The 14397-nt window shown below is 39.3% G+C and overlaps 2 protein-coding genes across 2 annotated transcripts; one reads left to right on the forward strand and one right to left on the reverse strand.

Annotated features, from left to right (window-relative positions):
• Positions 1 to 1889: 1889 nt before the first annotated feature.
• LOC142635003 (uncharacterized) lies at positions 1890 to 2702 on the reverse strand. The gene has a single exon (XM_075809226.1). It carries the CDS (start codon positions 2700 to 2702, stop codon positions 1890 to 1892), a length of 813 nt encoding a protein of 270 aa, XP_075665341.1.
• Positions 2703 to 3660: 958 nt separating this feature from the next.
• On the forward strand, positions 3661 to 4516 carry LOC142635004 (uncharacterized). Its single transcript, XM_075809227.1, has 2 exons — positions 3661 to 4095; positions 4178 to 4516. The coding sequence occupies exons 1-2, from the start codon at positions 3661 to 3663 to the stop codon at positions 4514 to 4516; spliced, it is 774 nt and encodes a 257-aa protein (XP_075665342.1).
• The last annotated feature ends 9881 nt before the right edge of the window (positions 4517 to 14397 follow it).

Raw genomic sequence — 14397 nt, forward strand, 5'->3', positions numbered from 1 at the left:
GGCACAAACCCAACCCGAACCAACCCGTGGGCAGCCCTAATTACGTGCCAATTTATATTTTTGGTTTTCTTTATGATGCATATACTTGGTAAGGATTTGTTTTTGGCTTATTTTAGTTCAATTAAAATTTGGAAATTAAATTGTGATATTATTGCATCACTATGACATTATTTTTTCAGTTGTTGTATCATGAAATATTAGAAGTTTTTATAGCAAATTGATATATAAAGTATAAATCATACAAGCAAAAACACCTAGGAACCAACAGGTTTGTAGGTGACAATGTGAATTGTGTGATCTGGTGATATTTCTTGGTTGCATAAATTAGAGGAATTTTCCTCCAATGTATTTAGTTTAAATTTAGTTTTAGTTGAAAACTTCATAGATTAACTGTGACTAACAATAATAGTATTCATGGAATTAATGGGACAAATAATTTCTTAAAAAATTTATCAAAATGCACCATGCATTGTGTGGGATTTCAGCTAGTTGTTATAAGAGTCAACACCTAGAGTTGGTTGGAGTAAACACATTATAGTTCTTTAATAGGCTAATAAACCCTAATAAGTCTAATTGGTGTAAGAAACCCACATTGAATTATTACAAATCCTTGACTTTAAATAAAAATACTAATAAACTGCTGTATTAAATACTATGGCCTAAAATAAAATACAGTTAACTCTAAAAAGAAATTAAAATAAAATTCTCCCAATTATATATATTTTCTTGTTGGATGATTTCACAACTGCCATTATAAAGATTAGGCACACCAAGCATCTGCCGGTTAGCATGGCTCATCTCAGATCTTGCAACAAATTATCCGAGTCTGATCAGTGTTTGAAAAGAAATATAGCAAGGTACATGAAACCTAAGTTAGGAAAATGCAGTATACAATGAAAGCTTCCATTTACCATAAACCATCTCTCATAGTTAAAAGTGCAACTACACAATTGACATTTAGAACTTTTTTTGTTATCCACTCATATCCCAAAGGATTTCTAGACCAAAATTTACAGGAAATAAAATTCACCAATAGTTTATCATCTTCAAGATTTAACAACCTTGTCCACATCCATAGTGTGTTCCTTCTCATTGCTATTGCTAGATGACCAATGATTAATTTTCCGATCATGTGATATGGTTGCTATATAATGCTCATCTACTACATGTACATCTAAGGACGTGTATTTTGCTTAATGTCCATTGAGTGTCTTCACAGGCAGACCAAATCTTAGTTGTCATGTCATTGGAAGCAGTTAGCAAGAAATATCCTTGTTGAGGCTTAAACTTTACTTGTAAAATCTGGTTGGAATGTGCTGGAATAGAATGCAAAGTATTTCTCTATATTAGATCCCAGATTTAACAGGTATTGTCCTTGACCCAGGTGGCTAAATGATAGCCAATGGGGGAGAAGCTAACTCCCAGAATTGGCTTGTCATGGCCTTCCAAGGCATGAAACTTTTCCCATTTGAAGGTCCCAAACACGAGCAATCACATCAAGTCCACAAGATGCAGCTAGTGATCCATCACGATGGAAATCTAGCACATTGACAGTCCTACTGTAACCTTGAAGAATTAATTCCATCACAGTTTTCACATCCCATAACCTCCAAGTCTTGTCTAAGCTAGTAGTGCCCAAGTACTTTCCTGATAGATGGAATGAAATGTGTGCAAGGCAGTCCAAATGGCCCTCAAACAGGGGCGTAGCCAGAAATTTTTATATGGGGGCTGATTTGAAGTATTGATATAAAAAACATAAATCACAAGTTTATTGAATATGAAATTTCAATTTTGATATATCTTAAACATTAATGAACATACAAAAACTGTCTAGTTCATTATAGACATATACAAAAATATCCACACAAAAAAAACACTTCACATCAAAATCATGTCTGGCGACGATTTTTCATGGAATAGAATTCATCCAGAATCATTTTCATGGTAAAATTTTCAGCAATTTCCTTTTCTATATAAACTATCATATTATCTGCCAAAAGTTCATCCTCCATTCTATTGCGAAGTCTTGTTTTTAATAGTTTCATAGCTGAAAAAGCTCGTTCTGTAGTTGTTGTAGAAACTGGAAGAGTCAACACAAGACGAATTAGTCTATCAATTAAATTATAGATTTTAGACTTCCTTGAAGTTTCTAATCCCCTACATAGCTCAGATATTGTACCCATATTCTGAAAATCTGGATGCTTTGTCACATCAAGCTCATAATGTTGCAACTGATGCTTCAAAAGACAAATTTCCTGATCAGTGAAATCTTGAGGGTAATAATTTTCAGCCAAATTGCAAATATCACCAATTTTGAATGATCTAAAAGCATCCTTAGGATTTAATGCTGAATTAAGAGTGAGAAGATTTGCTGTTAGCTCACAAAATCTACTATTCAATTCTTGCAATTGAAAATCTATTGCAACTGTAAATATGTTAATTCTTAAATGATGTTCTATTGTTGTCAAAGCTTCATCTTGATGACGGTATCTACCTCGAGCTTTAGTGTAACGAGCATTTAAATCAGGAATATCAATTTCATGTTGTCCACAAAATGATGTAACACTATCAAGTAAAGGCTCCCATCCATCATCTCTCAACTTTTGAATAAGTGATTTTGTAGTTGAAACTAAATGCATGGCATTTAAAAGATCTTGAGAATGTTGTTGCAAAGCTTGGCAAAGAATATTAGTAATTCCCATAATCTCTTTCATCATATGCAAAATTAAAACAAATTCAAATGATGTTAATACCTGATAAGCTCCCTCAGCATCACCACGTTGTTTATAATTAGCCCCTTCCTCAGATGAGTCTTTCTCCGACGAGGAAGACAACCTGCATAGGCGAAAGAGTAAAAATTCTTCTTCCTGGGGCTTGAGAAATGATGCTATGGGTAGGGCATTACATCAAATCTCCAAATCACCCTTCACACACAAGTTAGAAGAAGGGAGGCTCCCTCGGCGCTTCACACAACCAGCATTCACCATTTATAATGGCCGAACAGATCTTGTGGAGCATGTGAGTCATTTCAGTCAGAGGATGGCAGTTCATTCTAAAAATGAAATTTTGATATGCAAGATCTTCCCTTCTAGCCTAGGACCTATGGCGATGAGGTGGTTTGATGGCTTGAGAGCAGGTTCTATCAATTCTTTCAAGGAACTTACTAGGGCATTTGGCTCTCGCTTCATCACGTGCAGTAGGTTTCCTTGGCCCTTGGATTCGTTATAGTCCATGGCCATGAGAGAAGAAGAAACCCTGAGAACATACTCAGACAGATACTGGGAGATGTTCAATGAGATTGATGGGGACTTTGATGATGTGGCGATAAGGACTTTCAAGGTCGGCCTACCTGCGGAGCACGACTTGAGGAAATCTTTGACCAAAAAACGTGTCAGGAGCGTATGTCGGCTCATGGATCGCATTGATGAATATAAAAGGGTTGAGGAAGATCAGCAGCAAGGGAAGGGAAATGTGAAGGTTATCCCTCACGAGATGAGGGATTTCAGGTCAGACAGATACAACAATAACAGGCCTGGTGGAGATTTTGCCAAGCAAGTTGGTCCTACCGCCCCACAGGTGGTTAATACCGTTTTTAAGGAACCAGTGCAACAACTATTAGAGAAAATTAGGCATGAATTATACTTCAAGCGGCCTAATAAGATGGCAGGAGACCCCTTAAGGCGCAACCAAAATCTCCATTGCCATTATCACCAGCAGAGGGGTTATACCACTAAGGATTGTCAAACTCTGTGGAACCATTTAGAGCAATTGGTTAAGGAGGGAAGATTAAAACAATTCTTGTATTGGCCTGTTGGGCAGGGAAACCACTCAGGGGAGGTGAACCAAGATAGCACTTCATCAAGGCCTCCTCTGGGTACGATCAATGTTATTTTTGCTGCACCTGGAAGGACTGGCTCTCATCCTTCCAAGGTGATGTTTATGGCTCGGACCCTGGCCAAGGATTCTAGGGATCAGCCGAAGAGGATTAAAGTGAATATCCTACCAATTTTAGGTTTCTCGAAAGAGGACAAAATCGGGACAATCCAACCACATGATGATACTTTGGTGGTTACCCTAAAGATAGGGGGCTACGATGTGAGGAGGGTGATGGTTGATTAGAGTAGTGGTGCAGATATCATGTATCCTGACCTATTTAAAGGGTTAAACTTACTTAAAGCTTGAAGATCTTACAGCTTATAATTCACCCTTAATAAGCTTTGAGGGGAAGGCTGTCGTACCAAAGGGGCAAATTAGGTTGCCTGTGCAATCAGGCCCAAAAGTGGTAAACGTGGATTTCATTGTGGTAGACACCTATTCTCCGTACACAACAATTGTGGCAAGACCTTGGTTGCATGCTCTAGGTACCGTGTCCTCAACCTTGTATGTCAAGATCACATTTCCGCCTAGGGATCAGATAGAGGAACTGCTTGGAAGTCAATTTGTGGCTAGACAGTGCATGACGACTGCAATTCTGCATCAGCCTGAACCGGAGTCCTCGGCTGACGGAAAGCCATAGCAATCAAAGTCTCTGGCCGTGACCAAGGTACCATCGGTAGAAGAACTTGCATGTGAGGAATTGGAGAAGGTTCTTATAAACGACGACCCTGAGAAATTCTTTCAGGTAGGAGTTCAATTGCCACCTGAAGAGAAGGCGGAGCTGGTTATGTTTTTGAAGAAGAATGTAGATGCATTTGCATGGAATGCTTACAAAGCCCCTGGGGTTGATCCGAGTTTCATTTGTCATCATTTGAATGTCAATCCAGCTGTAGCACCGAGGAGGCAACCACCTCGGCGATCCTCTAAAGAGCATTCAGAGGCTGTTAAGGAGGAGGTGCTCAAACTCAAGAAGGTAGGTGCTATCAAAGAGGTGTTTTATCCTGAATGGTTGACTCATACAGTAGTAGCAAAGAAGAAGAATGGGAAGTGAAGAGTATGCGTGGACTTCACAGATTTGAACAAGGTTTGTCCTAAAGATTCTTTCCCAATGCCTCGGATAGATCAGTTGGTGGATGCTATTGTTGGGCATCCTTGGATGAGTTTTTGAGATGCTTTCTAGGGTTATCATCAAATACCTCTAGCTTTGGAGGACCAAGAGAGAACGACATTTGTGACTCCTACGAGAAATTATCATTATAAAGTAATGCCTTTCGGTTTGAAGAATGCTAGAGCTACCTATCAGAGGATGATGACAAGAGTGTTAGAGCCACAGCTGGGAAAGACTATTGAAGTATATGTGGACGACATGGTAGTGAAAAGCAAAGCAATTTCCACACATAAGGAAGATCTTAATGATACTTTTCAGATGCTAAGGAGGTACAAGTTGCGACTTAATGCCTCTAAATGTTCTTTTGGTGTTGGATCAGGTAAATTTTTAGATTACATGGTAACTCACCGAGGAATTGAGGTTAATCCGGCTCAGGTTAAGGCAATTAACAATTTGCACCCACCTCGAAATCCCAAAGGGGTTCAGAGGTTGACAGGAATGACTGCTGCCCTTAACTGGTTTATTTCTCGATCCGCGGACAGGTGTAGACCTTTCTCCCAGTTGTTGAATAAGTGGAAGGGATTTGTGTGGACCAAGGAATGTGCTTCGGCTTTTCAACAACTTAAGGATTATCTTTCACAACCACCCATTATGTCTTGGCCAGAGATTGATGAAGTTCTGTTTGCATATATTGCGGTGGTTGACCATGCCGTTAGCCTGGTTCTTATACGAGATGATAATAGTGTACAAAGGCCAGTTTATTACGTAAGCAAGTCTCTGCATGAGGCCGAGGTGCATTATTTACCGTTGGAGAAAGCAATCCTGGCAGTGGTGCACGCTACGCGTAGGCTTCCCCATTACTTTCAATCTCATACAGTTGTTGTTCTAACTCAACTCCCTCTTAAGTCTATACTTAGGAGTGCTGATTACACGGGAATGATTGCCAAATGGAGTACCATCTTAGGGGCTTTTGATATCAAATATATGTCTCACACCTCTATAAAGGGACAAGTCATTACTGATCTGGTGGCGGAGTTTGCTGAGTCCTCATTAGAAGAGAATGTTAAGGGATCAGACATGGATGGAAAATCAGTTGGCATGATCTCGGGCAAAGAACCTTCGTTGTGGAAAGTGTATGTTGACGGAGCAGCGAATCAAAGAGGATCTGGTGTGGGGCTAGTTTTGGTATCCCCTGAGGGAATTACTTTTGAGAAATCCCTGAGATTGGGGTTCTCGGCCACCAATAATGAAGCAGAATATGAAGCTCTACTAGTCGGAATGAACATGGTTCATAAAATGGGAGGAAAAATGGTACAAATGTTCTCGGATTCACAATTGGTAGTATGCCAAGTGGAAGGGAAGTTAGAGGCAAGAGATCCAAGAATGCAAGGATACCTAACCCAGGTCAGGTATATACAATCCAAATTTGAGTCTTTTTCCTTATTACATGTATCCAGGTGTGGAAATACCCATGCTGATTCTTTGGCCACACTCGCAACATCCTCGGTGCAAAGCCTACCTCGAGTCATCCTTGTTGAAGATTTGTGGAAACCCACTGGGACGAGTAGTGATGCCATTCGAATTCATCAAATTAGGGTGGGACCTAGTTGGATGGATCCAATAGTGGCATTCCTCAAAGATGATATCTTGCCCAAAGAAAAATCCGAAGCAGATAAGGTACGCAGGAAAGCACCTCAATTCTGGCTATCCAAGGACCAGAAATTGTATAAGCGCTCTTTTTCAGGACCATATTTCCTATGTATACACCCAGAAGCAACAGAGTTACTTTTAGAAGAGTTGCATGAAGGAATTTGCGGTAGTCACACAGGTGGGAGGTCTTTGGCTCATAGAGTTCTTACCCAGGGGTATTGGTGGCCCAATATGCAACGAGTGGCACGGGATTATGCAAAGAAATGCTACCAATGTCAGAGGTTCACTCCCAACATCCATCAGCCAAGGGGTGTCCTTAATCCTTTGTCTAGTCCATGGCCTTTTGCTCAATGGGGCTTGGCCATTGTAGGGTCTTTCCCAAAAGCAGCAGGGAATAGGAGGTGGCTACTCGTTGGAACAGATTATTTCACTAAATTGGTTAAAGCTAAGCCATTGTCTAATATCAGGGATATGGAGGAGAAGAAATTTTTCTGGAAAAACATTGTCACTAGGTTTGGAATCCCTCATACTCTCATTTCGGATAACGGCCTATAATTTGACAGTAAGGTCTTTAGAAGATATTGTTGTGATTTAGGCATCACGAATAGATATTCAACTCCAGCTTATCCTCAAGAGAATGGGCAGACCGAGGCAGTCAATAAAGTGATAGTCAATGGGCTCAAAAAAAGGTTAGATGATGCTAAGGGAAGATGGGTGGAAGAATTGTCACACGTCTTGTAGACATATCGAACTACTCCACAAAGGTCCACGGGAGAAACATCCTTCTCTATGACTTATGGAGTCGAGGCTATGATACCTCTAGAAACTAGGTTCCCAACACTAAGGACGAGCTCTTTCACTCCAGGCAATAATGACAATCTATTGGAGAAAAACCTAGACTTAGTCGAACAACGGCGGGAGAATGCCATGGTTCATCTAGCTTATTGTCAACACAAACTCAAGCAGGGGTATGATTCTTATGTAAAGTTATGGCCATACACTTGGAGACTTGGTACTGAAGAAAGTTTTGGGCACTACAAAGAACACAGCATGGGAAAAACTGGGGCCCAACTGGGAAAGACCTTATCGTATTACCTCAGTCGCGAGCATAGGGGCTTATAATCTTGAAGATCTAGATGAGTATGTTGTACAATGTCCCTGGAATGTAAATAACCTACGAAGGTACTATTATTAAATGAAAGACACTTCTGTCATTTTTATTTTTATTGACACTGTATTGCGTTGATTATCATCTTTTTCTAAGTATCAAACTGAAGCTTGGTCATGCCTGACTTCTTGGACCACATACCTCGCCTAAATTGATATTTTATTAAGTGTTGAACAGAACTCGAATCATCTACTTTGGAGAAATTAACACTTCAGTTCATTTAAATATCAAACTGAAGCTTGGTCATGCCTGGCTCCTCGGACCACATACCTCGTCTAAATTGATATTTTATTAAGTGTTGAATAAAACCTTGGTTATGTCTGGTCCTCGGATCATCTATTTTGGGGAAATTAACACTTCAGTTCATTTTTCTAAATATCAAACTGAAGCTTGGTCATGTCTGACTCCTCGGATCACATACCTCGTCTAAATTGATGTTTTATTAAGTGTTGAACAGAACCTTGGTTATGTCTGGACCTCAGATCATCTACTTTGGGAAAATTAACACTTTGGTTTATTTTTCTAAATATCAAACTAAAGCTTGGTCATGCCTGGCTCCTCGGACCACATACCTCATCTAAATTGATATTTTATTAAGTGTCTGGTCCTCAGATCATTTACTTTAGGGAAATTAACACTTCTTGTTATCCGTGTATCTCATGTATGTTGATATTCTATTGGGCATTGGTTAAAATTTAATTATGATTGATCCTCGGCCTATTTATGTTTAAACTTGAATCCAGGCCTAAGTTTGCACTTCTGCTTGTAAAACTTGAAGACTCCCAGGTATAGTGATATATGGATAGAAGCCCATGAGCATCACTAAAGCATTTGCAAGTATATTGAACATATTTATTGCCTAAATTCATTCCAAATTGCTTCCTTAGAATTGTTAATTAATTTATGAAAGGAAACAGACTATTGGTCTAAGTGTGGTAAACAAGCATCAGGTAATATGAACAAGATACGAAAGCAAACATCAAGTAAAAGAAATAAACTTGCTTTTTCATTGACCGGAATTTCTTTGGAGGTACAATTACTTTCAAGTCATCAAAATTACATAGAATACAGGTAAAAGGGAAAATAGGGAAGAGGAGAGCAGTCATTGCTTCAGCTTTATCTTCAAAGGGCCTTTAGGATCTTTTGGAAGCTGAGGTTGGGCCAAAGAGTCAGAATCAGTCCCTTTGTCTTTTGGATCTTCCTTAAGGATCATGGGAATGGTTGCTAGGACAAGCTCTAATGTCTGGTCAGACCCCTTTTCTTTCGAAGATTCTTTAGGAGCTTCAGGAGGTTGGATACCTTCACGTGCCACTCCTACTGGTTCAGTATGTTCTTTGGGGGCTTCAGGTTGCTCAACCTCCTTGGACTGGCCTTCAGTAGAGGCAGGGTCTTCGGCTGCATTACTTTGCTCAACGTCTAGCCTTTGACTAACAGTGTCATCATTGGCACTGAGTGGAGCAGAGACTCGAATAGCTGGGGGATAATAGACGTTCTCTGTCTCCCAGAGGGCAGAAGAGGCATCAACCCCAGCTTGGTTGAGTGCCTCATTCGACACTTGGAGGCAGTAGTCTCTACATAATTTCGAGAATTGTGATTTGAGGTCTTCCGTTGTCTCAGCCACACCGACCTCATATTCGGCTTGCTCAGCGTTATCCACTGCCTCTTCTTTGGCCCTTACAGCTTCTTCTTTTGCTTTGTTGGCCTCCTCCCTAGCCTTCTCAGATTCCTTCAGGTTTTTCTTTAAATCCTTTATTTGTTTCTTCGCCGCTGCTTTTTCCTCGTCGGCCTAGCGGAGTTGTAAACGTTGGGTCTCAACCTATTTCTCGGTCATCTTTAACGCCACCTTGGCACTTTTCCAGTCACTTTCTGCCTTGGTCAGTTGAGTGGTGACCTCTTGCAGCTTTTTCTCTAATACCTCAAGGGTTTTCTGAGTGTTTCTGCGCCTTATCTCCTCACTCCTTAAGGCTTTGTAGGAACTAATAGCAATCTCTTCAGCCCTATGAGCAGATTGGACAGCTTGTTTACAAATAGTATTCGAGACATAGGAAGATGGTTAAAACAAAAAATCTAAGGGCGAAAGAGGAAAGAAACGAGAGATAATTAAGCAAGATTCTTACCATGGCGAGCTTCTTTTTTAGCGTTATGAAGACATTGTGATCTCTCATCATCCTTAACTCATGCATGTCCTCAGGCAATAAGAGAGATTGCTTAAGTGCATCTGCCACGCATGCAGCAGTTCCTTCATCAGATTTCCTGATGGATGCATCAGCGGTAATCGCGCGATCATCCATCGTCATTTCTAGAGCCCAGATGGGGGCAAACACAGGCTCATGGGTCTCGATCCGTTTCTCTAACCTTGTCTGCGCTATGCGAGCATGCTTAGCTCCCTTCTTGGGCCCCACATCTTTGGGGCGAAGGTCTTTTCCTCCCTCGATTACCTCTTTCCCCTTGTGCTAATCCCTTTTTCGCTTAAGATCTGCTGGATCAGTGAGTTAGGACTAGGTAGGGGGGGAGGAGGGGTTTTGATTGAGAAGACTTCTCAAGGCCTTTGTCCTTTGTCTGAGGCATTTTAGTCTGAGTAGCCTTCTGGACCTCTTGGCCTCCCACCGGAGCTTCCATTAGGTCTTTCAACTTCTGTCTGGGTTTGCACTAGATACCCATTTCCTCAGAGTTGTGAATTTCTCCTTGAGAGGGGGCTGGGAAGGTATCGCCGAGGATAGTATCTTGATCCTCAGTGGAAGGGGGTTGATCGAAGACCTCAAATTCGTCCTCGGAGGAATATGATACTTCAATAATCTTTTCTTCTTCTTTTATATTGAGTTAGGAAGATGTTGCTTCACCAATTGTAGGCTAATTTGGAATAGGGACTAGGGGAACACCGTCTGGGATGGGTTGTAGGGGTTGTATGGGTTGTGTAACCAGGGTACCTTGAGGAATAGGAGTTCTCTCAGGAAACAGAAAACCTTCAACGGCAACGCTTATCCGGTGTAAGCGTGGGTCCTTGGCTTTGATCACATACTTCGGCGCCTGGAAAGCTTTGGAGATGGGATCGTAACCGAGGATTAAATGGGCTGCTCGGAGCTAGCTATCTGAGTGCACAAACACTTCAGCCTGCAGTATTCTGTCTAATCTTGCGAAATCGACAAGATGAGAATGGCGATCCGCTGCGTGTGGGTCTGCAAAGGCGTTGAGAAGAAAAAACAAGGTTAGAGTAAGTAAATACTTTATATGAACCCAAGTTTAAAAAAAAAAAAAAAGTAACTGTGAAGTAGATCAGTTGAATCCAGAACTTCACCTGGTTCCCTCTCCCTTGTCGGACATGGAAGACCATCGTGCCAGTCCCCTGATATGATTAAGAAGTCTTTTTTTAAACTCTTGTTGGAATCGGGAGACATTGGATTAATCTAACTTCGGGATGCCTAGATTTTAAATAATATCCCTGTCCCTTTAGGTGGTGGAGGTTGTAAACCCAGTTTACATCGTGATAGGTGAGTCTCAGATTCATCTTTTCATTTAAGGCATCTACGGAATCCAAAATCCTAAACATGTTAGGAGCGCATTGGGTAGGAGCTAACCTAAAGGCCCTAAGGTAATCCCTCATAACTGTCCCCATGGGGATTTTTATCCCTCCCTCTATGAAGGCGATCATCGGGATTACTACCTCTCCCTCTCGCCTTTTTAGGAGCCATTCTCCTTCCTTACAGTGTTTAAGGGACACCCCTAATGGAATCCTATACTTAGTCTTAAATTGTTCTATTTTTTCGTCTGAATCTACTAGGGATGCAAATCTACCCATTTTTTGGAGCGAAGTGTGGGTGTGATGGAAGATCTAAGAAAATAGATGAGCCGAGGAGAAGTAAAACACCAGAGAAAGAAAGAATAAGAGAAATAATGAAAGATGGAGTCTGGAAAAACTTACTTTAAGAGCGACAAAGTCACCTCGGCCTAGTTCTTGGTAAAGGTGAGGGCGCGTGTAGATTGCAAAAGGTTGACAGATACGTTGAATGGGTGTTGTAAATGTGTAAGATAGTTTGAATTGCTACTTTTTATACCAATGAAAATCATAAAGCGGGAAATTTCCCGCCTATGACTCTATGTTATCCTCAACAGTTGGATGTGCATCACGTCGCTGAGCCTGGGGGACAGAGGGACGTTAGAATTTAATTTGAGGGCATGCCGATATGTCAGGAATGCGCTTCGGGCAGTTCAAAAGTCATCATCCCTGTCAGCAAAAATGTATGGTGTACACAAACTAACGGTGACAGATATCAAGATCCTCCTTTCCTCCCGAGGTAACGAATTGAGAATCTCAAGGGGCTATTGTAGGGTCATTGGGCCCAGGAAATATGTGTGAGGTGGCCCAAGAGTATTCTTCGGGCTAAAGGCCCAGTCCGAGGACACTGAACAGTCCGGGAGTGTATGAATGTTAACTCATAAAGGCAGTACTAAATAAAAAAGAGATAATGTCTGAGCAAGTATGTCCAAGAAGTTAGTCCGAGGAAGATTATGTCCTCAACTATGTGAAGTCGAGGTAGGGGAAGGGTTGGTTAACATCCACAGGCTATGTTCTCAAAAATTCTACAGATAAGGTTAGATACGGTAAACGTGGAGGATAAGAAGATGGGAGGTGGAATATCTGAAATAAAGTTGTTACCACCGTCCTCGCATTGAATGCTCTGCAACTGCTATTCTGGCCGCATTAATGGGGAAGTGAGACCTGAACATGAAAGTTGAACTTTACTCCTATCTCCAAAGACTTCAAGGGAGGTGGATGGGACAAGTATCTAAACCAGGAATCTAACCCTGATGTGGAAGATGAAAAGGAAAGGAAGGAGGGAGTATAAAAGAAAGAAGGGACCTTCAAAAAAAAAAAAAAAGGAAAAAAGAGAGAAATACACTGTAGAACTCACTATTCATAATTGTAATCTATCTTGGGAAGAAGTAATATAAGTCATCCTCGGCTTGTGTCTGAGGAGAAGATTTCTTTCATATTCATATAAACAGTTCCTTATGTGTATCATTGTGATCAAAGTCCATCATTTTTTGTTATCTAAACATCATTAGAACCTAGATTTCAAGCTCACTCTCTACAAATTCTATTATAAAAAGGTCTTTCAGACCCATCCCCTTCTGACTGTGGGTTCGGGCTCAAATTGTGTCCTTACACCTTTCAACTGGAATATCTGTTTAAATTATAAAGCAAATACTAAAGCTAACGTTGTTGTATTCAATAGCACAATGCTAATTCATTAGGATTTTATGAACACTTTTGATTTCATATTTATTAATAAAATTACAATTATTTTTCAAAAGAATAAAATGATACTTTACTCATACTTTAAATTAAGTACTTAAAATTTTTTAATGAATTTGCACAGACATGTCTTTTCAAGCAAAAGAATGTCTAGAGGCATAGCACCTATGTTATGAGTAGTTGAGGAGAGTCTTAACAGAGAGTACCTTTAAAGCAACTTAACCTCCTCAAACATTTTACTAAACCTAAACTCAAACATATTGATAAACATATATTTTATTTAAAAATCAATAATTTCTTTTTGTTCATTCCATGTGTGCATATATATATATGTGTGTGTATACAATTTTTTTCTTCCATAAAAAGAGAAAATATTGAGATTTTTATAACCATAACCAAAATTTGAGCTACAAAATATTTTGGAAATCTAGTATGTAAAGAAAAAAGTTCTAAGAAACCAAAAAAAAAAAAGAAAAAAAGAAAGAAAAAGAAAGGGCATAAGAGTATACATATTTTTCTAGTTTCCAACACGTAAGTTAAAAAAAAAAAAAAATCAAAGAAGTGGGGTTATGATGTCAATGTTTCAAAATTTACACTATTTTATGCCAATGGAATACAAATTGGTGCATGTGCAATTAAGTGTCATGATTTTTTCATAGAGTTCTTACTATGTGTTTTTCATTATATTGTATTTGAAATATAAAATTAGTATTGTATTTTAATGAAATAATTCTTGGTTGGATTCAGTTACCTTTCTAGTGTTTAGGTGTACTTTAGCCAAAACATTGAGTGGGTGAATGAAAAAATAATGGGTGAAGAACACTATTGCGATAACCACAAATGTGGTAGCCATTTATGGTGCTATTGTTAGTTGCAGTCATATGAATAAATTTGGTAGGATAAAAACAATTTTATTTTGAGATATATATATATATATATATATATATATATATATATATATATATATATATATATGGGTTGGGTTCAAGTTACACCACCCAATAACTTGTTATTCAATTCATATTTTGAAAATCCAACCATTGAATTATAAGTTTTTAACATGCATGCCAATTTTCATGCCAATCGGATGTAACTTACTATTCGATCCATAAACTCATCTTTTATGCATTATTTTAAACTACAAAAACTTGAATTTAAATAATTAATTAATGACATGGCTATTGATCTTTGATCATCTTTAAATTTTGTAAGCGCGAAGAATATATGAAGATAATGTAATCTAGTAGTAGATTTATCAAAATTTACTTCTAATAAAAAAATATTGAGTGATGTAACATTACTTAAAGCACTTGAACCTAAGATATATATATATATATAGAC

The sequence above is a fragment of the Castanea sativa genome, chromosome 5 (genome assembly GCF_040712315.1).
Source record: "Castanea sativa cultivar Marrone di Chiusa Pesio chromosome 5, ASM4071231v1".
NCBI classification, from domain to species: Eukaryota; Viridiplantae; Streptophyta; class Magnoliopsida; order Fagales; family Fagaceae; genus Castanea; species Castanea sativa.